Here is a 27,602-nt window from a genome sequence, read left to right on the forward strand (position 1 = left end):
AGAGGTGGGGGTGGGGAAGGCCGCCTGTCGAGCCGATCTTAGCTGGACCGGGAGCCAGCGGCCGTCCCGCAGCATAACACCGTTAACCATCCCCGACCTCTTCCAACGAACTCTGCTCCAGGCAAATGGCGACCTACGTCGGAGCGAGGCCCCGGGGCCCGAGGCCTAGGCCCCGGCCCCGGCCGCGGTATCATACGGGGGGGGGTTGGTACTCGGAAGAAGAGCGGCTCAGCAGCAACCTGCCGCCGCTTGGCGTCTTCCAGGCGAACGGGCGGCTGTGGCGGGCGCAGCGGTGCCTCGGTAAAGGGTCGTCGGCCGCCGTCTACCGCGTGACATCGGGGGCGGCCCGGGCGGCCGTCAAACAGTTCGTGCACGACACCAAGTCGGACTACGGCTTTTTGACCGAGAGCGGGGTCTTGGAAGACCTGCAGGGCCACAGGAATATCGGTAAGCGGGATCGGGGAAGCTTTGTGCTAGCCTGCGTTCAGGCTGCGCTCAGGCCAGAAACAGCCCTGGGCGCTGTCAGCGTTTGTAAACAATCTCGCCGCATCCCCAGGAACGGGGCCTGTGCTATTCCCCCTTCAGATGCAGCGCTGACTACATTTTGCCACAAGGCTTCGGTGATGGATGGTAGGCCTTAGATAGGCTTTTTTATTTGTGTGTGTTAGATGTGGTATATTGTCAGTTGCCGTGCGTTCACAGCCAAGTTCAGTGAATGATTTGTAAGTTTTGCTGGCAGGTTAACTGTTTCTCTCCGCAGAAGCTGCCTGATTGTTTTTTTTTTGCAATTTTTTTCTTACTTTTGGCAAAACCACCTTAATTGTACTCTAATCAACAAATTCTTGATTCTGCATATGTCCATTGACTAGTGAAGTTAAAAATCACGCAACACCAGGTTATAGTCCAACAGGTTTATTTGGCAGCAGTAGCTTTTGGACTGCTGCTCCGTCATCAAGTCCTTCAACCACCTGATGAAGGAGCAGTACTCTGAAAGCTAGTGCTTCCAAATAAACCTGTTGGACTATAACCTGGTGCTGTGTGATTTTTAATTTTGTACACCCCAGTCTGACACGAGCACCTCCAAATCATGACTGGAGTGAATATCATGTTGGGATTGCTTTGGATTATGTCTGAGAATGGCAAATTAGTCTTGAGGGCTGAATGACCTATTCTGATGTTTCACTTAATGATTCATACTAAGATTGACTTTTGTGGAATCTTTCACCTTTTCACAGACAGTAAACTGAAGGTAGATGGTATGTGGACTTTGGACTAAGGTACAGGTTCATTTAAGTTTTAGCTGGTACATTATGTGCGTTCGACCTAGTCTTTAATTAGGCAATATAAATGATTTTCATTCTGTTTATTTCCAGCAAATTATAAGGCTGGAATTTCCTTGTTCCAGCTAAATTGAAATTGATACCTCCCACGCTGATCTTGACACCTACAAATATTATAAATTAATGTATATCAAATTGGATTGTGCCCAAATGAAAAAACAAGCAGGGATGCGCCATCATGTTTTTAAATCTCTAAATGCTTATGATGTTGTAATTGTTTCTGATTTGAATTCCTACTTTATGCACTGAGCTCAGCGAGTGTGTTAGCATTTTATTTTATTAAAAGCATTCAGATAATTTGAAAACAAAAGTGCAGATCTTAGTCATGAGAAATGTATCAGTTACCAATTTGGGAAAATCTGATTCCACTGCACCTAACTTTCTAGGCAGCAGTTTATAGCTATTCAAAAGTAGTATAAATTGTAAAAAAACTGTTTGACTATCTTTTTGAAGTGAAACCAAGTTAAACAGGTGTATGATAGATTTTGACCCTGGAAATGAAAATTTCATTGTTTTGTTCTAAATTGCTTACATGCAACCGTATGGCTTTAAAAAAACTGCTTTGAATCTTAAAAGTTAAATCCAAATCTGAGGATGGGCTTCATAAAGTTTGCAGCCAATCTTTAAAAGAAAAACAATTTGCATTTTTACAGTATTCTTCATGCCCTCAGCATTTTATCGTCAATTAAATGTTTTTCGCAATGTAAGAAATGTGGCAATTTAAGAAACAAATGTTGCAAAGAGTAAATGAGATAAGCAGATCTTTTTTAAAGCTGTTGCGAAAATATGGGCCTGAACACTGGGGAGAACTGGTTTCCTATTTGAATAGTGTCATGCAAACTTTCATATCTCTGAGGGGATAAATGAGATATCAGTTTAGTCTATCATCTGAAACCTAGATGTAGGATAAAATTATTTCAGATTTCAGTCATTCTTACGCAGTATCATTTGAGTATATTTTCAACTAAAAAGGCCTGCATTGCCTCAAAGGATTGTGTAACAATTATATTTAGATGATCTTAACATTCACCCAATTCTGCTGGAAATTAATTTGCCTCATAACATTCTTAATTTCTGCTGTCTCAAATTTTTTGTAGAATTGTGATTTTTCAGTGAAGTGGTGTACAAATCAACCATGTTTATTCTATTTCTGAAGCACTAAAATTGTGCTGTCTAACATGAAAGATTCCCTATAATACTAACTCTACAGTTGGACCATTTGTTCTAATCAGCTGTGCATTGTATGGCATTGTGTATTGATGACACAGACAGGATACAGTGCAATGGGGAGAAAGTGAGGACTGCAGATGCTGGAGATCAGAGCTGAAAATGTGTTGCTGGAAAAGCGCAGCAGGTCAGGCAGCATCCAAGGAACAGGAGAATCGACGTTTCGGGCATAAGTCCTTCTTCAGGGATACAGTGCAATGTCTGGAAAAAGCTTTTTTTGTGTTTCCAAAATGTGCTTTGAAATACATCCTTGGTCTCGACTTTAACCACAGTGGTTGAAGTGTCTGGCAGTATTCTCTGAAATAAATTTTCACAATTGCTACATAAAATGCCACTAACAGAATTAAGTTGGCAACTACTGAAAACCTGAGATGAAAACTGGGTTTTTATGCTACCTGGTGAATATGATGGGGCTAAACCGTAAATAGGCATTTAGCAGCATTTCTTTGAAATCTCTCTCAATATTTATAGAAGTCTGGTTCTAGTTCCACATTATTTCACATTTTCCAGTGAAGTCAGGTCCCAGCACCTCCATTTACAACCCATGGACTCTGCATTCTGAATGAAAGGTGCATATCCTTTATTGGTGAATCATATTGAGGAGAACAAGTTACCATCAGGATGTACAGTATAAGCATTGTTATTGTTTGGAGTCTAAGTTCTCACTTTTAATAAGAGTGTTAGTTTAGTTAATCTCAGTCCATAAAACTCAACCCTACTGGTTACTAGCTCCCCATATTTTTATAAACAATTCATGCCAAATTAGCTCTGATTAATACATCAGTTACCATGCTCAATTACATCTCAGGCATTGCTTCAGACCAAGTTAGATGATAACAACTACCTATACCATTGTTACAAAGAATGTTGAAACTGGGTATTCCCACTTAGAATAGCAAATTGACTAAGGACAATTGTGCATAATTCACATGAGTTATGTGAATTGCACTCACATCTTGGAAGCATTGATATGATTTTTAACAAACTTTACTCCCTGTGGGTGTTGTAAATACCTGAAAAACATTAGTTCGGTAAGTTTATTCTTTTGCATGTCACCTACTTGTTCCCTACCTTTCATTACAAGAAAACTGTATACCTGTTATATGTACCATATTCTTTAATAGTCTATGCTAACTACAACAAAATTTGTCCCAAGTGTATAGCAGGACAGCCCAAAAAATGCTTTCATGTGTGCACAATGAATAGGTGGTCATCACCATCGTGTTCACTTACCTAATAAGCAACATGTCTGTAGACAAGTCACACTAACGTTATGTAATTTTTACAGCACAGCTTCTGACCAATTAACCCATTATGTTCATGCCACCTCTGCAAGAGCAGCTACTTTGCTGTTGAGCTTAATAATAGTGTGCTTTTCAATAATGCTCTGTCATCTGACGAGGCTAAATTGGCATTGCTTACAGAATCCAAAAGATGAATGTGCTGAGCCAGGAAGTAGCAATTGAGATTAATAAAAGTGAAAAGGATTGAGAGAAAAAAAGCATGAAGGAAAAAATGATAATTGGACCAAATTTCAGATAATATTTTAGGTTAACAAAAAAAGAAATACAGGCGCAGATTAAAAAAAAGTTACGTGCACGTTATTCCCATAGCAGTAGAGGGTGAGGAGAGCCAGATCCTTGATGTTTTACATGGAATTGATTGTGAGAATAGCAGGCTTCCTGACGAAGGGCTGATGCCCAAAATCTTGATTCTCCTGATCCTCAGATGCTGCCTGACCTGCTGTGCTTTTCCAGCACTACGCACTCAACTCTTGACATCCCGTGTAAATACACATTAAAAATTAGGAACAGTAGTTGAGTATTTGGCTTTTGAAGGCTGCTCTGCCTTTTGTGTTCTTAATTCCAGTTTTCTATCTATCTGCAATAATTTTACTTTCTGCTAGGCAAGAGAATCAATCCCTTGCTGCCTTAGAATTAATGACTCCGCCATCACTACCTTCTGAGGCATAGTACATAAATGCTTAAAAGGCCTAAGCAAAATGAATAGGGAGTAAACCAATTAGTCTTTTTCAAGGTGCCACTTTCAAAGAAAGTACGTTTGTTGGTAGGATAACAATGTCATCTGAAAGTTTTTTGAAATGTGATCACTGATGTTATAAAAGCAAGTGGGGTACTAGGATTCAGCAAACAATGAATTAAATGTATGACTAATTATTTTGTTGAGAGGGAATTTGAGAGAGAAATAACAGGAGGATTTCTAAATTACTTTAGGATTGTATATACTTGCCTAGTTTAAGTTTAACATTTGAGAGATGGCCATACAGAATTCCTTGGTTGTGACAGAACTGCAAGCATTAGCAACTGATTCTAGTTGGGAATATATAGGAAAAAGAAGTTCTAAAATACGAGAGGGGGTATGATATGAAGAACCCTTTGTTAGATGAATATATTTAAAGTGAAGTAATCATCTCAATTTAGATTCTTCATAAATTAAATAAGGGTTGTAAGCTAATATCAGTTCTTTCTCATAGGTTTATCTAAGTTAATGCCTCATTGCAGGATAGAAATTTGAGCAGTGCAGATAGGCTATACTGTCAGAGACACTAAACAGCCACCAAAGTGGGGGAATAAACATCTTAATGTATTTTCAAGAGGAGACAGGGAAGTTACCATGGTGTCTTAGCCAACATTCTGCCTTCACATGATGTTACTGACAGGTTAATATGGTATTCAGCTCACTTCCTGATGCACATTGACTGTAGAGTTTTTCAACAAAACTGAAATGGTTTGAGATGGTCATTTATACAAAATCCATTGTTAGCAAACATTATCCCAAATTGTCGTAGTAACAGGTCTTCTAGGTTGAGTAGATTTAAAAATACTGTGCTTGAAATGATCACCAGACAATGTACAAATACTTTCCTATGTTCCCTGTTGTTACAAAAGAGTAGTTGCAGCTAATAGTTAGTAGACACCAACAAGCTCTAATCACATTTCTTATTGCTCTGTGTTTTAATTTTTATTTTATGCTTTTTGCTTCCAGTGACTTTATATGGGAGATTTTCCAACATGTCCTACACAAACCAACGTTGTAACTGCATTTTGCTGGAATTGTTGGATGTCAGTGTCTCAGAGCTGCTGCTACACTCCATTAATCGAGGCCATTCAATGTGGATGATCCAGCACTGTGCACGGGATGTACTCAATGCATTAGCTTTTATTCACCGAGAGGGTTACGTGCATGCAGATCTCAAACCATGTAATATACTGTGGAGTGCGGAGGATGAGTGCTTTAAACTCATTGACTTTGGCCTCAGTTTCCAAGAAGGCAATCAGGTAACTTGTGAAACAAGATCCATTAATATCGGAGCGGAGTTTCAGAAGTACAGCACGGAAACAGACCCTTCAGTCCTATTCGTCCATGCCGATCAGATATCCTAAATAAATAGTCCCATTTGCTAGCACTTTGCCCAGATCCGTCTAAACCCTTCCTATTCATATACCCATCCAGATGACTTTTAAATGTTGCGATTGTACCAGCTTCTACCACTTCCTCTGGCAGCTCATTCCATACACGCACCATCCTCTGTGTGAAAATGTTGTCCTTTAGGTCCCTTTTTTAAACTTTCCCCTCTCACCCTAAACCTATGCCCTCTAGTTCTGGACTCCCCCCCCCCCCCCACCCCAGGGAAAAAGACTTTCTAATTTACCCTATTCATGCCCCTCATGAGAATGTATGCTAAAACACAAGATTAAAAAAGTCTTGCTCAGTGCTATTAATGTATCTGGACTCAGTTAAGTTTTCACACTGAGCTGGGAGGTTTGTTTTCAGCTGTTTCGTCACCACGCCATGTGGCATCATTAGTGAGCTGCTGGTGAAGCGTTGGTGTTCTGTTCCGCTTTCTATTTGTGTGTCTTGGTCAGATAAGGTGGGTAATGTCATTTCCAGTTCTTTTTCTCAGACGTTGGTAAATGGGGTCCAAATTGATGTGTTTATTGATGACATTCCAGTTTGAATGCCAGGCCTCTAGGAATTCCCATGCATGTCTTTGTTTAGCCTGCCCTAGGATAGATGTGTTGTCCCAGTCAAAGTCCTGCAGATCAGCGTTTTCAGGAAAGCGACACACACAGACCAGAGACTTAACTATAGAAGCAATCATCCCGACCCACAAACGGTACAGCATCAGCATGTTATTTAAATGGGCCACAACACTGCAGCATCCAGGAATTACGAGCAGCAGAAGAAAAATACTCATAGCATATTCAGGAACAACGGGTACTTGATAAACCCAGTCCACCGATTCTTAAACACCAAACCCAAACAAGTAGACACACTATGCCCAGAAATCCTAGTTACACTACCATACATAAAAGACATTTTAGAGATGACAACCAGACTACTCTGATCCCTTGGCATCATGGTAGCCCACAAACCTACCAACACACGGAAACAGCTACTGATGAACCTAAAGGATCCTATACCAACAACCGGAAAAACTAATGTCATTTACAAAATACTGTGCAAGGACTGTAACAAACACTACATCAAACAGACAGGCAGAAAACTATACACCAGGATACACAAACACCAACTAGCCACCAAAACATATGACCCACTATCACTAGTATCCTTACATACAGATGAAGAAGGACACCACTTCAACTGGGACAGCGTATCCATCCTAGGTCAGGCTAAACAGAGACACACATGGGAATTCCTAAAGACCTGGCATTCAAACCAGAACTCCAATAAACACATCAATTTTGACCCTATTTACCAATCTTTAAGAAAAAGGACCAGAAATGATATCACCCACCTTAACAGACACGTAAATAGAAAACAGGACAGAACACTAGCACTTCACTGGAGGTTCACTGATGGTGCTGAAAAATGTGTTGCTGGAAAAGCGCAGCAGGTCAGGCAGCATCCAAGAAGCAGGAGAATCGATGTTTCGGGCAAAAGCCCTTCTTCAGGAATCATTCCTGAAGAAGGGCTTATGCCCGAAACGTCGATTCTCCTCCTTGGATGCTGCCTGACCTGCTGCGCTTTTCCAGCAACACATTTTTCAGCTCTGATCTCCAGCATCTGCAGTCCTCACTTTCTCCTAGTTCACTGATGTTACCTAGCATGGTGATGAAAAGTCTGAGAACAAACCTTCCAGCTCAGTGAGCAAACTTACAACCTGAACCACAAATCTCAAAAATAGCATGTAACCAGAGTGATTAAACATAGGTGTGTTCATTTCAATCCAGTTCCTGTTTTTTCCCAGAGAAGTTCACCCTATCCATCATTTCTTCCTCTACAGTATGTTGAGCTGCAGAAACGTACTGGCAGGATGTCAGGGAATGTGTTACTGTGCTTATCATCACTTCGAAACTGCCAAGATTTCTGCAGGTTAATGATTCATGAAACCAAATTTCTAGAATTGCATTGAAATACAAAGCTTTATAGTTCCCATAGCTGCTTAAGTCATATAGAATTCAGCAATCACTTGCAGTTGTAAATAAGTATTCACTATGATTTTAGCACTTTGTAGTGGTGTAAATAACAAGTTAGAAAACCTAGTGGTATTGGGAGCTGGCAATTCAGAGGGCACAGTATTATGTTGACCAACTGACAGCAACAAGATTTATTGTTCATGATATTCCATGAAGCATAATGGTTTCAATTGATTGTTGTGTTAATCATTTGTATAATTATCTCCTTTGAAAATGGACATCTGTGTGAATGAAATGGTGCCTATGAACAATTTGAATTCTGCTAACCAGATATTTAAGTCTGGAGGAAACTTGCAAATCAACAATGCAACAGTGAGAGATAATGTATTCTCCAAGTAAAATTGTAACACTATATGCAAACGGTTTAAACTTTAACTGATGGATACCTTCGTACAGCATGGATGCAGACCTTCGGTCCAACTCATCCATGCCAACCTAGTTTCCTGAAACTAAATTAGCTCCATTTTCATGCATATGACCCGTATCCTTCTAAACCTTTCGAATTCATGCCCATATGTCTTTTAAATGTTGTAACTGCGTGTATCTACCACATCCTCTGGCAATTCATTCCACGTATGTGCGAGAAAGGAACCAAAATCACCAAAATGGATTATTTCATTGTGATATTGTTTGAGTGAGCTTGCTGAGTGCCAGTTGGCTGCAGTGCTTCCTACATTACAACAGTGACCACACTTCCAAAGTATTTCATTAGCTGGAACGCACATTATGATGTTATAAAAGCTGCTATCAAGTACCAATCTTTCTTGTACTTCACCCTCTATCCACTTCACTCAAAGCATATATTCCCTTCTTTATCCTTAATTCTGAATGTGACAAGGAAACATTTTGGAATTTTTAAAATGTCCAAATCTTCTTGCCTCATGGATAGAATTACAGCAAACATGAACTCATCCTTGTCCTTTAGTAAACAGTATGTGAGCTACCATTCACATTCCTGAAAAACTAAGTGACATTATTTCCAGTTAAATGATGAAAATCTGATCCCACCCTCCCTTCCACTCTGTGGTGATAGTGTCATATTGTTGTATGATTAATTACTTGGCATTAAATATTTGGCATATAAACAGTTAATTTCATGGGAAATATGTTTTTTCTTAAAACCCTTCAGTACTACCTGCATTTACTTGGCAGCCTAATGTCTAACAGAAGCCCCATGATGATTCATAGAAACATTATCAAAACATAGAAACCCAATAGGTTGTGTAAAAGGTTGTTTGAAATCATCTGTTTAACCCTTTTGAGACTAGAATGACTACATTCACTTGAATGTACTTTTAAGATGGTTCTTCATTCTTTGTCCACACTATACAGGATGTAAAATATATTCAGACAGATGGTTATAGATCTCCTGAAGCGGAGCTACATAACATGCTAGCACAGATGGGCATGGAAAGCAACACAGAATGTACAACTGCAGTTGATATCTGGAGCCTTGGAATAATTTTGCTGGAGATGTTCTCGGGAATAAAACTGAAAGAGACTATCAAATCTCCACAGTGGAAGGTGAGAATCAAACCATTTATTGTACAATATCTAGGCAATAGCAGTTTTACAGTCTGTATTAAACGATCTGTATAACACAAATTTGAAATGGAAGTGCTTTATATCCGTTCAGAAATTGACATTTTATATAAACCAGCAAAGGCCAATTGGACCAATTGTCTGAGTTCTGTGCTGTAAGTTTTATGTAATCTATCTTCTCATCATATAGTCAGTTTATAAAGCAATGTTCATAGTGATTGAGAATTTAGGGATGAGAGAAGAAAGGAAGCACCATTTCATTTTCCTTCAGCTTCATATGGTTACCAAATTTGTGCAAATAGCCACAAATTTACAGATGGAGTATAACCCACGTATTGTGATGGACAATGGATGTTTAAAAAGCTTCTATGTTGTTAGCTGGCTGACTGATTCCAGTGGTCGCTTTCAAAATACATGCAGTTTTCTTCAATAGTTGACTACACTGATCTAATATTGGGTGGGCACAAAATGTACATTAAATAATTGTGAAAATTAGCCTGTCACACACCAGGAAATAAATTAGCTTTACCTTATTGCTTTCCCAGCACAGTGGCTCAGTGGTTAGCAGGGTCCCAGGTTCTATTCTAGCCTCAGGTGACTGTCTGTGTGGAGTTTGCACATTCTCCTCGTGCCTGTGTGGGTTTTCTCCGGGTGCTCTGGTTTCCTCCCACATTCCAAAGATGTGCAGGTCAGGTGAATTGGTCACGCTAAACTTAGGTGCATTAGTCAGAGGGAAATGGGTCTGGGTGGGTTACTCTTCGGAGGGTCGATGTGGACTGGCTAGGCTGAAGGGCCTGTTTCCACACTGTAGGGAATCTAATAATTAATCTAAAATTAAAATTATGCAAGACCTTTAAGCAATCCATTTTCTGATCGAAATAAAATATTTTATATGTGTGTATTTTTGCTTAAGCAAAATACATCTTTGTTTACAGTTTATTGTACATCCAGAAATTTGTAACCAATCAAAACTGCAGAATTAAAATTTGAGATCCCAGGCTGAAGTAGAGCAGAGCACTCAAGACTCCACTGACTGCAGTTACTTTATCCAAATTCAGTTCCATTTTAAAATTAGAGATCTATAAAATTGTGACAGGGATCCAAGCATGGATCTCATTCTCCCAGTGTTGCATCATGGGCCACCTTTCCTCCCGTCAAGATAATAGTCAGATATTGTGGTAGTAATAGGGCTGGGATTGTTGACTTTTGCCTCCATGATTCTCCTGAAACTGACAGCAAAGTCTGGAGTCCACATGTCTAGTGTTAAATATAGAAATGTAGAAGTTGTCAGTGATATAGTGATTCTGCAGTGGGTGTACTGTTTATGTCCCAAGAATCCAACTATTCAAAATCATTGAACTGACTAAAATCTTCCCATTTGTGCTATGCTGTCATGATATCAATGCTTGTTCAGTGAGATGTATTCTGGTGGTAACATAAATCTATAATTGGTTAAAAGTTTGTAAACAGACATGAAAAGCCTCACTGCCTCTATAAAACAAAATTTATTTGTATTTCAAATCTCTCCATTATGATAAACTTCAGGTTTGAATTTTAAGTTTATGCTATTTCAGTTGCTTGTTAATCCCATATATATTTGCACTAAATTTTTTTTGCTCTATTTAAAGTTTTTTGCTCTATTTAATTAAAAATTACTTGCTAATTTGCAGTTTGAGCAAAAGGAAATCTTTTCGTTTGGCTGCTTATCCTGCTGCTGGATATGTGAAAATCCTTTGAGTTAGCAATAATGATTACTCGGTTTTTGTCCGTTTTGAAGCTGACTGAAATCCAAGCCATTTGTACCTCCTTAGCAGTAAAATCTTTTCTTGGTTAATCCTGAATTAATGTTACAGTAATGAGATGATACAAAGTTTGTATGACAAAATTGTAACAAACTCATTCCAATTTTTGAACTCCACGTCACCGAAGTGAGAACTGAAATTTCAGAAGGAATTTTTTAAAAGTCACTGGCGCAATGAACCTCTTAGTAGCTTGTTAGAACTGCATTGGCACAAGTGTTAGGGTCGTTAAACTACCCATCCCTTCAGGTTAGAAATGATATTAGAAGTTTCATTCCTCTTAATTTGCTGTTCTTACAATGTTGTCTGAAGAATGTAAGGCAAAAAACTCAGACAAAATGTCTTTTCTCAGTAATACTCAAGTTCCATGCAATCAAATATCCTGATGTTCAAACTTTAACATGACGGTTTCACAATTACAGTTTTAGACTGAAAAGTTAACCTTTTGTATTAACATTTCATGCCATATTGTGACAGGGTTTGTAATAGGATTGTTCAAAATTTATTTCTGCCTTTGTTGTGTATTTTCTGTAAGCTCATTCAATTTTGCCTTTTCTGTAAAAACAATTATATTCCCAATTGGCTATCAACCCAAACTATGGGGCCATAACACCAGAAAAAAAACTCTTCCACAATCTTTCTAAGATTAATAATCTAATTGCACCATTTTGATTACATTTGGGACTTTTGCTATGATCTAAATGTTTCCATTTTATTCTATCTAGGCAAACAGTTCTGCCATCATCGATTCCATTTTTGCAAGTAAAGATATGGTATACTCGGCTATCCCAGTTTATCACCTCAGAGATGTTATCAAAAGGTTAATTATACTTATTAAGCATCTTGAACATTACAATTTTTTTCTGAAAATTGGTTAATATTTCTTTACTCTCCACAGGCACATACATGCATATGCATTTATCAAAGTTGTTTGAGAACTGGGATTGTTAGGTGTATGAGTGGAAAAGGGAGGCATGTAAGCTTTTAAGCTTCATAGAACTACTACTGATGTTTGTTTAGCCAGAGTGTTAATTTTCGCAGGCATTCACAGTGGGCAAGAAAATGCATCTTTTTAAGTAGCCTGTTCATTAAACATCCCAATGCTTCACAAATATTTGAAGTGCAGCAATTTGTTGATAATTAGGTATGCAGCAACATCTCATAAATGAGGGAGAGCAACATTAATGTAAAAAAAATGCTCACTGTTGATTTTATCCAAAATAAAGCTATTGCTCTTGAAAAAAACCTGTATGCAAAGTGAAACTCCCAATAGAATTGCAATTACTCTTTTTTTTATTGTTGTGTGTCAGCCTAGATTACATGCTCACTAAACCTGGGGTAGGTCTATAACCTAGAACTTAACACTCTGTTAACAGTGCTAGTGTTGACACCCTTAGTGCATCTTAAATTGACTTAAGTTATTTCAGATACAATAAGTACTTGAAGTGAAGTTATTGTTTGTGAATATTACATTTATAATTAAATCATAATTTAATGAAGAAAAGGAAGAATTTATATTGTAAGGACTCTGACTCAATAACATATGTCGAAATGCATAACGTACCATTAAAATCTAAGCACATTGCTTCAGGAATGTAGCCAACATTTGCAGGACTGTCAAAGCAGACATGTTACAAAAGTGATGTTTAAGTTGTGAACCTACCAGATGTTTAAATGTTCTCTTGGGTTCAGCAGTACTTGACACTCCAGTGATGGGCCTGGACTACAATAGTCTAGAACTCATTGTACCATAGGACATCTCTGACGAGTATTGATAGGTCCTTTTGAAATTGAACTGGACATTGTATCCCTTATGAGTCCTTACTCTGCTATTTCAGTCCTGCTGAAGACAGACTGAAACTAAACATTGGTCAGACAAGTCTTGATATGAAAAGTTAAACTAACTTAACAGATAGGAGGCAAACAAAAGCCAAAGCCCACTGCATAAAATTTATCTTGTTCAAAATTAATATATAGTGAGCTGTATGTCTAGTCTTGTCAGGAGCCTAACTTGTTATTTTTGGTTTCACTTCTGAGTAACTTCGAATTGTAAAGTCTACTTTTTAACTATCCTCTCCATGCTTTTGGCTTGTAACTGATTGATTGTCTCATTTAAAAAATCTGTATAGCTGCTCCGGAACATGGACTTTCCATTTGAGTTGGACTAATCACAGGCACAATGTGACACCTTTCACTTGCAGGGGTTTAAATGTAACTGTTATGACCAGCGCTGGAAGAGCTGTTGCTCTTGTCCCATAACTCATGGATCACAATGTAATATAAAAATATTTTTCTCAGCTACGAAAATGCTTAATTAAAGACCTTATCTACATCAAGGTTTAATAAAAAGATCGCTCAATCATGTTAATTTACACAATTTTTTTTATTCAGAACAATACTTAGTCAATGAAGATGCAGACTGGCTAATGTACAGTCACATATATGCACATGCATTTATCTAAGTTACTTGAGTACAGGAATTGTTAGGTATATGAGTGGGAAAAGGAATGTGTAAGTATATATATGTAACCCTCTTAAAGATAATGTCGCCACAGTCTCAGAGGACCATAGGGCTACTCTTTCATTAAAGAAAGAAAAGCGCTGGTGAGCTTAACCTGAACAGCAGGACATCTCAGGCAAGGCGTGAGATTGAGAAGTCGGACTTTCGTAGTAACCTCAGCAGGAGGATGCAAACAGCAGGAATTGACCATGTGCTGTTTGCGTCATTCTGCATTGCTGTAAATAACCCAAAAACGTGCTCTGACATACAAGGTAAAGAATAACATTTTTCTTGCAAAGTTTGGCTTTCTGAAAAACTCTTTAGCTGATGGATTTTACTGCTCAATGAGAGAAAAGGTCCGATGTTTTATGTTCATGTCTTTCACTCCAATGGTCTGTTACTTAAGGACAGGTCACTAAACATGTGCATCTGCCACTGAAATCCTTGTTCAGGAAATACAATATTGAGAAGTTCTTTCAGTAATGTTTCTGGAAGAACAAATAGCTTTTATCCTAAATTCTCAAGTATTTTTTTGTTCAGCAAGACGAGAGCAGTTGAGTAGGCCCTTCTTCCACATTTTCTTTTCTCCCAACTGAAGATCAGAACAAACCCCAAGCATCTCCCAGCAGATGGCCTCCAACAACCAGGCATTATCATGGAAAACGCGTTTTTAAAAATCTCCATGTCCATAATGAACTCTGTGACTTCTTAAAGAAACCAATTCAAAATTCTCCACAAAACTTGAAGTTGATAAATTTTTCCACAGTCCTTCAAAACACGTCTTCAAATTAAATATGGAATGTCTTCATAATCAACAGTCATTTAATTGAAGCAGGCTTACTAATGAAATCCCAAGTTGTGATGGTTTGCATAAATAGTCATAAGTAGTTTTTATTTTTACATATTAGGAATAAATCAGTATTAGATCTGTTTTAATCTTAATGGAATGCTGTGTTTCAATATGGCAAGTATAGTAGCAATTAAGTTGTAGTACAGAAATTATTTCTATTACATTAGCAGAAATCGAAAGTGATATAAAAAAATTAAAAGTACATCACTGTGAATACAAGAAAATGATGGCTTACGCTAATTAATTTTTTAAAAAGTCTATTAAATTATGTACTCTGTTTATATATTTGACAGTTTTTTTGCTCCTTCCAATATTTAAATTATAGTATGCTTCATGATGATCCAGCACACAGAACTACAGCAGAACATGCTTTATACAACCCTTTCTTCAGCATTCCCTTTGGTAAGTTCAGTGTTCTACGTTTCATATTTTTTTTTGAGTCCAAAATCCAGAATTTTACAATTTTATACACAGATGTGTAATGACAGTTTACGTGTAACATGAATAAATTGTGAATTGTGTTGGAGCCATGAAACTTGGAGATCTGATCTTTATGTACCTTGTATTTTTATACATTGTTGGCATTGATGAACATATTGGAGAATAGTGGTAGAGTGAAGGAGAGAGACCTGTTTCTCGTTACAGATGTTTGAAATGTCTTTGGTTCTATCTATGCTGCAGATTATGCCTGGTGCACATTAAGTAAAATTTCTACCTCCAGTCTTTATAACATATGCAACATGCATCAACGCATTATTGCAAAACTAAAATATGCAAATCTCTGCTTCCCACTGCTCAGTAAAAATGGACATTAGTGTGCTTTGCAAAACTTCACTGGTGTTTGAGACCGCTTTGTCTTGCCCTTTTTCATTTGGGAAGAATCTTCGGACAAAATTTCATAACCAATTCTCAATATTGTTTAGTTGTAGTATAATGCCTTATTGTTGGGGAAAAAAATGAACTTTTTCTTTTATATTTTTAATTTACATTGAAATAGCTAAAATGAAGTGCTCACTATGTTAATTTTTACTATTAGCACCTCATATTGAAGATTTGGTTATGCTTCCAACACCAGTGCTGAGACTACTCAATGTTATTGATGATAGCCATCTTCATTGTGAAGAATATGAAGGTCAGTTGGTGTTACTTTTTCTACTTACATCAGATATTTTCAAAACAAGTATGTTGCCTGGAAAGAAATAAGCTTTGACTTGGTCAGCTTGAATGGGGGCATCATGGTGGCTTATTGGTTAGCACTGCTGCCTCTCAGCACCAGGGACCCAGGTGTGATTCCACCCTGTGGCGACAATCTGTGGCTGCATGGGTTTCCTGCTGGTGCTCCACAGTCCATAGACGTGCAGATTATGTGGAATGGCCATGCAGACTTGCCCATGGTATCCAGGGATGTACAGGCTTGGTGGTTTACCATGGGAAATGCAGGGTTACAAGGTTAGGGTGAGGAGTTGTGTTTAGGTGGGATGCTCTTCAGAGGCTCAGTGTGGACTCGATGAACTGAATGATCTGCTTCCATTCTATGAATGCTTATTGTCTTTTTACATTGCTATATTTGAATTTAATTTAAAACTCAGCTTTCTTTTCCAAACAGATGTTGTGGAAGATGTGAGGGAAGAATGCCAGAAGTTTGGACCAGTTATGTCTCTGCTTGTCCCAAAGGACAATCCTGGTAAAGGCCAGGTAAATATTTCCCCGATGCTTATCTGTTTCATCTGTTTTCAAGATTTGGAAGTGCCGGTGTTGGACTGGGGTTCACAAAGGTAAAAATCATTCAACACCAGATTATAGTCTAGCAGGTTTATTTGGAATCACTGGCTTTCGGAGTTCTGCTCCTTCATCAGGTGGTTGCTCCTTCACCAACCACCTGATGAAGGAGCAGCGCTCTGAAAGCTAGTGCTTCCAAATAAACCTGTTGGACTATGACTTGGCGTTGAGTGATTTTTAACTCTATTTTCAAAGTACTGTAGTGTTATTCCTTGGAGGAAAATGTAATCTCAATGAATGAATAGTGTGAGCCAGAGTCAGAATGAAAGCAGCACAGATAGGATGGAGGACTGTGGCACCTTTCACAGTCACGTGTTCCAGTGTATTTTTGTGTTATAGGTTTTGCAGCAGCCAGTTTGCAAACAGCAACTTTTCAATTGCAGTTACAATGACCAGAGAATCTGGTTTTCTGATATTACTTGAGGGATAGGTTTTGACAAGGATATACGTCTACCTGAGTGGGCAAATCAGATCTCTGTTTAACTCCTCATTCAAAAGTCTGTATCTGAGAGTGTAGCACTTCCTTGGTACTGCATTGGAGTATTGATGTTACATTCAAGCCCTGGAATGGGAGTTGAACCCACAGCCTGTGACACTGAGGCAACTGAGTCACAGTTGTCACATAATTGTCTAAAGGTGTATATTGAACAAACTTTAGCAGTTTTCCCTTTCCCCCGATACTTGCCATATGTTCAGGCAAATGACTGGTTAAATTTTGCTGATGAACTGAATCATTGAGATTTCACATTTGGTTTTTTTTATTTCACTCCTCAATTAACTCCTCTTTATCAGATTTAGCAGTTTTGAATTCTGTTTCCTCATGTATTCTTATGTTAATCAAGTTCACTTTAGAATTAAATATTCAAAAATTAGACCTTTCAAAGCTTCAGTCTAAAATGTAAATGTGCATTTTCTTTTTACTGTCATCCTGACCTCCGTCATCTTCAAAAAGGTCTACAGTGTTTTAGACATAGTCTTCAGCCAATTTGATTCACTCCAAATGGTATCAAGAAATGTCCCAACGCACTAATTTTAGCAATTTTAGACTTGTCCTTGAAATCCAGCAGTGCCCCCAACCAAGCAATTCCAGTATGTAGGAACTTCGACTCTATACTAAACCATAAACTATACTTAACATTTCACTAGTTGAGGTGTGCATGATGTACCATTTCAACATAGACTTACAAGGATGTTGACCGGGTTGGAGGATATGAGCGATAGGGAGATGCTTAATAGGCTGGGGCTGTTGTCCTTGGAACGTTGGAGTCTGAGGGCTGACCTTAAAGAGGTTTATAAAATCATGAGGAGCATGGATAGGGTAAATAGACAAGGTCTTATCCCTGGCGTGGGAGAGTCCAGAACTAGAGGGCATAGGTTTAAGATGAGAGGGAAGATTTAAAGGGACTTAAGGGGCAACGTTTTCACGCAGAGTGTGGTGCATGTATGGAATGAGCTGCCAGAGGAACTACAGGAGGCCAGTAAAATTGCAGTATTTAAAAGGCATCTGGATGGGTATATGAATAGGAAGGGTTTAGAGGGATATGGGCCAAGTGTTGCCAAATGGGACTAAATTAATTCAGGATATCTGGTCAGTGCGGACGAGTTGAGCCGAAGGGTATCTTTGCATGCTGTACAGCTCTACGATTGTCAGTCCAACTTCCCATGAACCCTGGGATTTCAGGGTCTTCTCTTCCTAGCTCCCTGATTCTGTCTCTAGACTTGCAGAATCTTTCAAGAGTTTAATGGTAAGATACATAAAAACCTCTTTATAGTTTTAAAACTTCAAATCTTGTGGATCCCTTTTGAACCCAAAAGCTCCCAATCTAGCTTTAGGTGCTGAAGTTTCTCATCAGTGTAATTGGTTAAAATGGAGTGTTTCTCTCTTGGTGTATTGTTAAGTGCACTCAATATATTGAGTCAATTTATTTATCCCTAATACTGATTTCTGGAAACTGGATTCTGGGGAAGATCTTAACTTGTAGCAATTGCCTAAGTCATCTTTGTGTTCCAACTGTAAATCCTCAACAAAGGAAAATACCCATTGACAGCAATGTCCCAAACAAATGCTAACATACTAGCAAGTGCCCACTCCTAACTTTCTGTCTTGATTACTACTTTGACTTTTCCCCAAACCAAGCAAAGAGAGACCTTAATGATACATCTGTATATTTATATGCCAATCTAGCCAATCGGTTTTGTCACCTTGGTATCCCTTCTAACTGCTGAACCATTTTTAATATTTCCTGATCAGTCTGTTCAGCGATGTTATCACTCCTCTGGAGTAATGGGACATGAATCTGGCCTTATGGTTCACAAGTAGGGCTGCTGCCACTGTGCCCACAAGAGCCCTTGTAAACCATTATATCTAAACAGGAGAAAACTAAGCATCTCATGTTCTGATTACCATGTTGACCATAACATCATTATTTTTCTTAAAGCTGCATCACAAAACTTGCTATTCAAAGACTCACCAGCTTTAAGATTTTTTTTTAAATAAATATTTTTATTGAAAACCTTTTTAAATATTTTACAAACCATTTATTTACAAAGGAAAAGAATAACACCATCAAAACAGGAAAAAAATGTAGTACAAAAAAGGTCATAACACAATACCATTGTTAATAAACTACCTACTATTCTACCAGAACAAACATATCTACTAAACGTAAACTAAAGTACATTCATATTAAATAAATACTACTTTAAACTAAATTCAAATAACTTAAATGAAATAATATCACACTGCTTTATTCTATCTCACTCATCACACCTCCACTGAGACTCCCTTCCCTGGAAGCACCATCTACAGTACTGTTTTTCTTTCCCCCAGTCTCCTCCTTCTGGGGCCCACAGGCACCTATACTGATTCCCATGGCTATACCACAGCCCTGATTAATATTACTGATAAGTCAGGGTCAATATAATTGAGAAAGGGCCGCCATATCTTGTAAAACTGTTCCGTTTTGTGGTGCACCATATTTGTGAGGTAGTCTTGGGGGAGATGCTCCATCACCAGCCTACACCACCCCATAACACCTGGTGGTTTTTCTGATGTCCAGTTCACTAGAATGTTCTTCCTCGCCCAGTGAGTAAGAATATTACACAATCTCTTCCCATGTTCCCCTAGAGAGGGCAAATTTTGACAACCCCAAAAGAAACAATGCTGGATCTACATTAATTTCAATCCCCAGGATGACCTTTAGCTCCCTTACTATAGCATTCCAGTATCTCTGGATTTTACAACAGGACCAGTAACAGTGTGTGAGATGCCTATACTAATGTTACATTTGGGACACCCTGACGATACTCCTCTCTTGAACTTAGCTAGCCTCTCTGGCGCTATAGGAGCCCTGTGTAAGATCTTCAATTGCATGGCCTGCACTCTGTTATATACTGAGATTTTCCTTTCATTCCCCCAGATGTCTTCCCAAAACTCCCATGAAATATCCTTTCCTAGCCCTCGATTCCACGTCCTATGGAGTCCTTCCATGTCCCCCAGGGCGTAAATGATATAAAGTACAGAAAGAGCACCCAGATACCGGAGTATTCTTTTCTTCTGTATGTAGTCCCTTATCTGGAAATATTGGAAAAGGTCCCTATTAGACAATCCATATTTCTGACTTAACTGACTAAATGACATCAGGACCTCCCCCTCGAATAAGTCTCACAGACAGAAGATTCCCTTATTCTCCCATGCCTTAAAGCCCGGAATCCATTGAGCTCCTTTAAATCTTTGAGCTCCCACCAGTGGGGTAAATGGCGAAGTCTTAGACCAGTTGCTTTCGTCTTGCCTCATTATCCTCCAGGCTTTTATGGTATTTAATATAATTGGACTTTTACACTGTTGGGTCACGGATTTCATCTTGTCCATGAATAATAAATTAATTAAAGGATATCTCGACTGTGAGGCTTTAATATCAAGCCAAATCGACTCCGAATTCCCCCATAGCCAGTCACCAACATATGTTAACAGAGCACTTATTTAGTATTTCTTCAAATCCAGAAGATCCACCTCTCCCTCAGCCTGCAAAAGCTACAATTTAGTGAAATTAATTAGAGGGCGCCTGTGGCACCAAATAAAGGACCCTAGCCAACCACTGAGCCTCTATAACACTTGTCTTAGTAACAACAACGGGAGCGTTCTCATGGGTACAGCAGTCAAGGAAGAACATTCATCTTAATCAGGTCTATTCGGCCCAACCATGTTAACGGTAACCCCTCCCGCCACTGCAAATCCTGTTTTATCCTCTCTAGTAGTTGTACATAGTTAACTTTATACAGTTGGTGGAAGGAGGGAGTAATAAAAATTCCCAAATACAACAAAACCTTTTGGCGACCATGTAAACAGGAATTGCATTCCATCCTTCAGATTAGAGCTGAACAATGTGTTGATGGAAAAGCGCAGCAGGTCAGGCAGCATCCAAGGAGCAGGAGAATCGACGTTTCGGGCATAAGCCCTTCTTCATTCCTGAAGAAGGGCTTATGTCCGAACCGTCGATTCTCCTGCTCCTTGGATGCTGCCTGACCTGCTGCGCTTTTCCAGCAACACATTTTTCAGCTCTGATCTCCAGCATCTGCAGTCCTCACTTTCTCCATCCTTCAGATTAGGTACCTCCACTAATTCCCCTACTTATGGCTTCTGATTTTGTAAAATTGGTCCTGTAACCCAAGAAACCACCATATGAATTAATTGTTTAAATCATTCGAGGAACAGACTTCTCCGCATTGGCCGAAAATAAAAGCACGTCGTCAGCATATAGGGTGATTTTATGTTCCCCCATTCCCACCTTTGGTGATACTATTTCAGGATCCCCCCTGATAGTTTTGACAAACAGTTCAATTGCCAAGATAAATATCAGCGGTGATAAAGGACACTCCTGTCGACTACCTATTTCAAAATTAAAGTTATTTGACTTAATACCATTTGTAATGATTGCCGCCTTAGGATCATTATACAGTACTGCTGCCCATCTGACAAAGGATCCCCCCAAATCAAAACGCTCTAGGACCTGAAATAGATATGGCCATTCTATCCGATCAAATGCCTCTTTTGCATCTAGGGGGACCACTAAACCAGGAATCAATCTTTGCTGGCATACTTGTACTGTGTTCAGTACTCTCCTAATATTGTTGGAGGAGCTATGGCCCTTCACAAAGCCAGTCTGGTCTTCTTTTATAATATGGGGCAGGACCTTCTCCAACCTCAGAACCAGCATCTTGGATAAAATTTTGAAATCTATGTTCAACAGTGAAATTGGTCAATATGAAGCACATTCTTTGGGTCCTCCCCTTTCTTTAAAATTAGGGAGATATTAGCCTCTCTAAGAGTAGGCGGCAGACGATCCTGTATATAAGAATATTTGTACTTCCCCAGAAGTGGCTCCACTAACATGTTTATGAATTCCTTATAGAATTCACTTGGCAATCCATCTGGCCCTGGCACTTTGCCACCCTGGAGATGCCTTATTGTTTCTGCACCCCCCCGGCCCCAACCGATATAGCTCTGCAAAATAATCCCTAAACCTAACATTGATCTTCTTCAATTCGCGGGTAATCGTACCAGCCTTCTCCCTAACAGACATAATAGATTGGAAAGCTTTTTTCCTCCTAGTCAAATAAGTCAGATATCTACCCAGGCTTATCTCCAAATTCAAACCGTCTTTGTTTGGCAAAGGAGATTTTTTTAGCCACTTGTGTGTGCATTGAGTTGAGAGCAGCCCAGAGAGCTGTGACCCGCTGTAGCTTAAGCAATGACAGCCTATTATAATAGGTTTTCTCAGCTACCTTCAGCCAGGCCTCCAGCATCCGTTGCTGCTCCTCCCTCTGCCTCTTTCTAGTCAATGAATATGAAATGATCAGACCTCGTAAATATGCCTTAGTGGCCTCCCAAAGCATTGCCGGATTACTAACCGTACCTGAATTGATATCCCAAAAGGCCCTGAACTCTCTTGTAACATACTCAACAAATTTACTATCCCCCAACAAAAATGGATCCATGCGCAAGTGACATGCACTACCCTTGATTCTAACACTAAATACATTGGTACATGATCCGAAACACCTATATTCCCAATTTTGCATGCCAGTATTCTGTCCAAACCGTCAATTGGCATTAAAAAAAATGTCAATTGTGTTGGTTGGAATAGAACATGAAGTCTCTTCCATTAGGATGGAGGTACCTCCCACACATCTACAAGTCCCAACTCATCGCACGTGTCCACCAAAGATTTAAGACTCTTTGACAACATATCCCAACATTTATAAATTATCCCAATATTATTTATGAACAGTACTGTTTGACAACTTAAGATGCCTTATTAGTTATGCATCTGCCAATGAGATGAAATTAGCTGCTTCTCCCCAACTTTCCCCACAAGTTCCAGCATTGTGTGCAGATCTATTGCTCGCCTTTCATGATAGGTAAGGAATTACTACAGCATAACAACCTAAGTCGTCAGACCTGTTTTGTGTTCGAAGCCAGACCACTACCATTTGACCAGGACCTATCCAAGTGCAACAATGAAATTGAAGTTGAGGCCAGTGCAACCCATTTCTGTTCATAATGTCCCTTGGTATCTAAAGTCAAATCTAAAGTTTGCATGCATATTCTTTCCCACCGGTATACATAAATGTTCCACAGCCAGTGGAGCAGCTGTCATTGTTGACACTGCACTCAAGCCCTACTTAAGGGAGATGATAATATATGGTCAGCAGTTTAAAAAAAGAACATGATCACATTGAGAGTTCTTCATCCTGACATTGAGTTTCAAGAGGCAAACACAGCCGTGCAGATCTTTAGCATTATTATTCTGAATTAATGCTCTTTTTGTACCCACAAAATAGAAATGGGCATGTTGAAAAAAAAGTGCTGCATGATTAAATCCACGCGCTGTAGCTTCTTTGAAGACTCAAATTATGTTCACTTTAATTTAGTTAGTTCATTTTCCAGATTCCGAATTTGCCACATCGTAATAAAGCAAGCACCCTGATCATCTTGTGACCCTTCTTCACAGGGGTCACAGGCCTCAAAATGTTAACTGCTGTCTCTTCACAGATGTTGCCAGACCCTCTGAGTTTTTCCAGCAATTTGTTTTTGGTTGTTTCAGATCTCCAGCATCTGTAGTTCTTTGTCTTATATTGCCTTGATGATCTTTCCTACCAGTTTCAGAGGCTTTTTTGATGGTGAAGTTCAACTGAATGTTTATTTACCTAGTAGAAATCTATTTTGAATTTTATAAACTATAACAGATATTGTCCATTAAAGGAATCACTGGCCTGACTAGCAGCAAAAATATTTACTTTATCAGGAGAAAGGCCAGAAAACTTCATACAGACAAACATTGATTGCCCTGAAAGAGAAGCGTAAGGCATGCCGATTTTCAAACTTTTGTACAATTAGTCTGTTCACGCATTGACAGTTGTGTTGATGGTTCCAGTGAACAGAACAGAAGTGGGCAGCACGGTGGCACAGTGGTTAGCACTGCTGCCTCACAGCGCCTGAGACCCGGGTTCATTTCCCGCCTCAGGCGACTGACTGTGTGGAGTTTGCACGTTCTCCCCGTGTCTGCGTGGGTTTCCTCCGGGTTCTCCGGTTTCCTCCCACAGTCCAAAAGATGTGCAGGTCAGGTGAATTGGCCATGCTAAATTGCCCGTAGTGTTAGGTAAGGGGTAAATGTAGGGGTATGGGTGGGTTTCGCTTCGGCGGGTCGGTGTGGACTTGTTGGGCCGAAGGGCCTGTTTCCACACTGTAATGTAATCTAATCTAATCTTAAAAAGTGTATAGTTCAGCAGAGAACTACATAGCAGATGTTAGAATCCAGGGATAAACAAACATTTTGTCATGGAGGGTCATTGATGTAATGAAGTTCTGTTGTTTTCCTGTCAGTCTTTTGCTCATTCACACAGTCCTTTTTTTTGACTACTGTGCTCTTGAGTCTAATTTTTAAAGGAAACAAGCAAACTTACTGGAAATTACAAACTACACGTCTTGTACTGTGCATTAGCAGCCTGCCATGTTTACTGTTAGTAAAAATCATCATTTGAAGCTTGCAAGGAATATAACTCCCAGGGCAGGACTTCACTGTGTGTGAAATTCTCTTTTCCCAGAAAGCAAAATCTGTTCAATGCAGAGTTTAATAAAGTTTTGAGAGAAAAAGATGTCGAGGGTTTTGGAATCTTAAAGGAAAGCGGAGTTGAGACTACAATTAGACAAGTCATGATCTTAAATTGAAGAGCTGAGGGTCAAGAAATAACCTGCAGAATAATTAATTAAGGAGTGAACAGCTTAGAGTTTGGACAGGAGTGATACATTTCTGTGGATATTTCAAAAGTGTTCAATTGATTCACTAGGTTAAACTCTTGAGTGCTGAAAGACTTTTGAGTAGGTCAGAGAAATGGACCACTCAAATTTTGTTTAATAACCGAGAGCGACGCTGAGTTGCCAATGGGAATTAGAAACCATATGTAATTTGGAAAAGAGATTTGATGTGTTATTGGTCACCTCCTCTTCGCTGTCTGTGCAGAAGCAATGATCTAAGAAATATTTGAAGACGTGGAATCTGATGTTCCATTAAGGTGTATGTGGAGGTTGCAAATATTAACATCAATTAGATTTGCAGAATACAAAGCACTAATAGCAAGCACAGAAGAAGAATTACAAGGGTTAGTAGATAGACTAGTAACAGCAGGAAACAAATCTGGAATGAAGAATATTGACAAACTAATGCATATCTGAGTATCACCATGAACTATTCATATTAGAAGAGAGCCATGACAGAAATTCATGTATTTAGGAAGCACAGATGGAAGAAGTAACAAATATAAGAACAAGGATAGCAATGGGAAAGGCCATATTGGATAAGAGACTGTTCCTGAATACCCAAATCAAAGAAGCAACGTTTTAAGGAGCTTGGTTTAGAGTGGATTTTGAATGGAAGTCAGAATTGGATGTTACAGAAGGATGAGACTAACTTAATTGCTTTGTAGTGTGGGGTTGGAGGAGAATGAACAGGACCTGCTAGACAGAAAAAGTAACAAATGAAGAAGTGCTCTGGAGAGTGAGTGAATAAAGAAATTTGTTGATCATAGTCAGGAAAAGCCTGGTAGGAGAAGGGAACATTTCGAGAAAGGGCAAAAATAATGTTGGACTGAATGGAAATTGAATTATTGGTTCAAGGTACAAAGACCAGAATCTGCCATCGGTCAGAGAACACATAAGTAATAATGCATGCTACTTAAACCAGAACTGAACTCTGCTTTCAGACCTCATGGCTTAACTAACAAAAGTTGCATGGAGCCACAATTTTGGGTATGTTACAGGAAAAAACAAGGTTTTTTTTCCATCAGTGTGTAGAACAGGCAGCATAGAAACAGGCCATTTAACCCAAGCAATCCACGTTCCACAAGTCTTCTCCCACCTTTCCTTATCTATTAGTATAGCTCTCGATTACTTATCTTCCTCTTTAATGCATCGTATGCTATTCACCTCAGCTGCTCCACACATGGTGAGTTCCACATTCTTGCTATTCAAGGTTTAAAAGAAGGGTTTTTCTGAAATGGTTGTACTAAAGAATGAGAATCAAGATTGGCATTACTTTGGATTGATAATAGATTAGATTAGATTACATTACATTACATTACATTACATTACAGTGTGGAAACAGGCCCTTCGGCCCAACAAGTCCACACCGACCCGCCAAAGCGCAACCCACCCATACCCCTACATTTACCCCTTACCTAACACTACGGGCAATTTAGCATGGCCAATTCACCTGGTCTGCACATCTTTGGACTGTGGGAGGAAACCGGAGCACCCGGAGGAAACCCACGCAGCCACGGGGAGAACGTGCAAACTCCACACAGTCAGTCGCCTGAGGCGGGAATTGAACCCGGGTCTCTGGCGCTGTGAGGCAACAGTGCTAACCACTGTGCCGCCCACAAATACTTAGAGGTTACCTCCTTCCTTCTCCTTTTCATGAGTGAAAAAATTGTGTTAGCTTGTGATTTGTGTTTTACAGCTACACTATTTACTACAAATAAACTTGAACCATCTAAGTTCATCTCAAGTTTGTCAAGGAGCAGAGAATGATATAAATGTGAATCCTCAATATTCAGTTTAAGTTTACAGCCCTTCTAAGAGACTCTGTAGCTCCTGTCAAGACTGAGATAAACGAAACTGTTTTTTTTTAAAATGTAATGTTTGACCATGATTCTCTCTCTCTCTTCTTTAAAAACTAGGTTTTTGTTGAATTCAGACGTGCAGCTGACTGCAAAGTGGCCCAGCAGATGCTGACCGGAAGAATGTTCGATGGCAAATTTGTTGTGGCTACGTTCTACCCGCTTTGTGCCTACAAGAGGGGATATCTGTATCATACCGTAGTTGCTGACACCTAAGTTACAACAGGGCTCACCATATTTTGCAATCACCCAGGTTCCTTTTGAAATGTTCCTTAATACAATAGTGTAAAAGGTTAAATATTTTGCTCCGTTTCCTTTTGTGTGTAAGCGAGCATCAATTTAAGCAGCTAGTTTTAGAGAAAAGGTTTACAGAGTTAGGGATTAATGCACTTAAATCTGTTGGCAAGTTATTAACAAATTCTATTTTATTACTAGAAATTATTGCAACCTGCAGTTGGTTCGTAAAATGCTGAAATAACATCTTTGCTGGCAGAGCTATCAATTACATTCTTGTTAATGGGGAGCATGCTGGTGAAAATTAAGATTACCGTATTTGAACCTAAAAAAAATCACAGAACATTTTTGTAAATAGTGGGAAATATAGAAGACAAAAGTAGGTTGAATCTGATAGTGAGGTCATAAGGATCACATTGCAAGCATTTAAGTGCTCTAGATGCAGAAAAGATGTAATTTCTTAAAGGTTTTAATGAACGTGTGTAAGTATACTCAGATGCACGCATGCAAACACCCACATACACCAGAAAAATAGCTTTTTACTGTGAGCGAGGGGGATGCAGATTTGAGCACTTTCTCTTAAAATTCTCAGTAATGCTTTATTTGGCCTTCATATTACAGCAGCTTGAATGGTACGTGTGTGGTGCAGTGTAGATGTATTTATATTCAGGGAGATAAAAGACGTTCCTTGTA

General features: G+C 39.1%; 1 protein-coding gene across 1 annotated transcript; it reads left to right on the forward strand.

Moving 5' to 3' along the window:
• uhmk1 (U2AF homology motif (UHM) kinase 1) lies at positions 1-27,602 on the forward strand. The gene is made up of 8 exons (XM_043699828.2): positions 1-447; positions 5,574-5,866; positions 9,362-9,553; positions 12,096-12,190; positions 15,046-15,122; positions 15,757-15,852; positions 16,327-16,415; positions 26,736-27,602. The coding sequence occupies exons 1-8, from the start codon at positions 126-128 to the stop codon at positions 26,889-26,891; spliced, it is 1,320 nt and encodes a 439-aa protein (XP_043555763.2). The 5' UTR covers positions 1-125; the 3' UTR covers positions 26,892-27,602.

This window comes from Chiloscyllium plagiosum, unplaced genomic scaffold, assembly GCF_037043375.1.
Source record: "Chiloscyllium plagiosum isolate Xiang-an unplaced genomic scaffold, Cpla_swu_hap1 HiC_scaffold_9, whole genome shotgun sequence".
NCBI lineage: Eukaryota > Metazoa > Chordata > Chondrichthyes > Orectolobiformes > Hemiscylliidae > Chiloscyllium > Chiloscyllium plagiosum.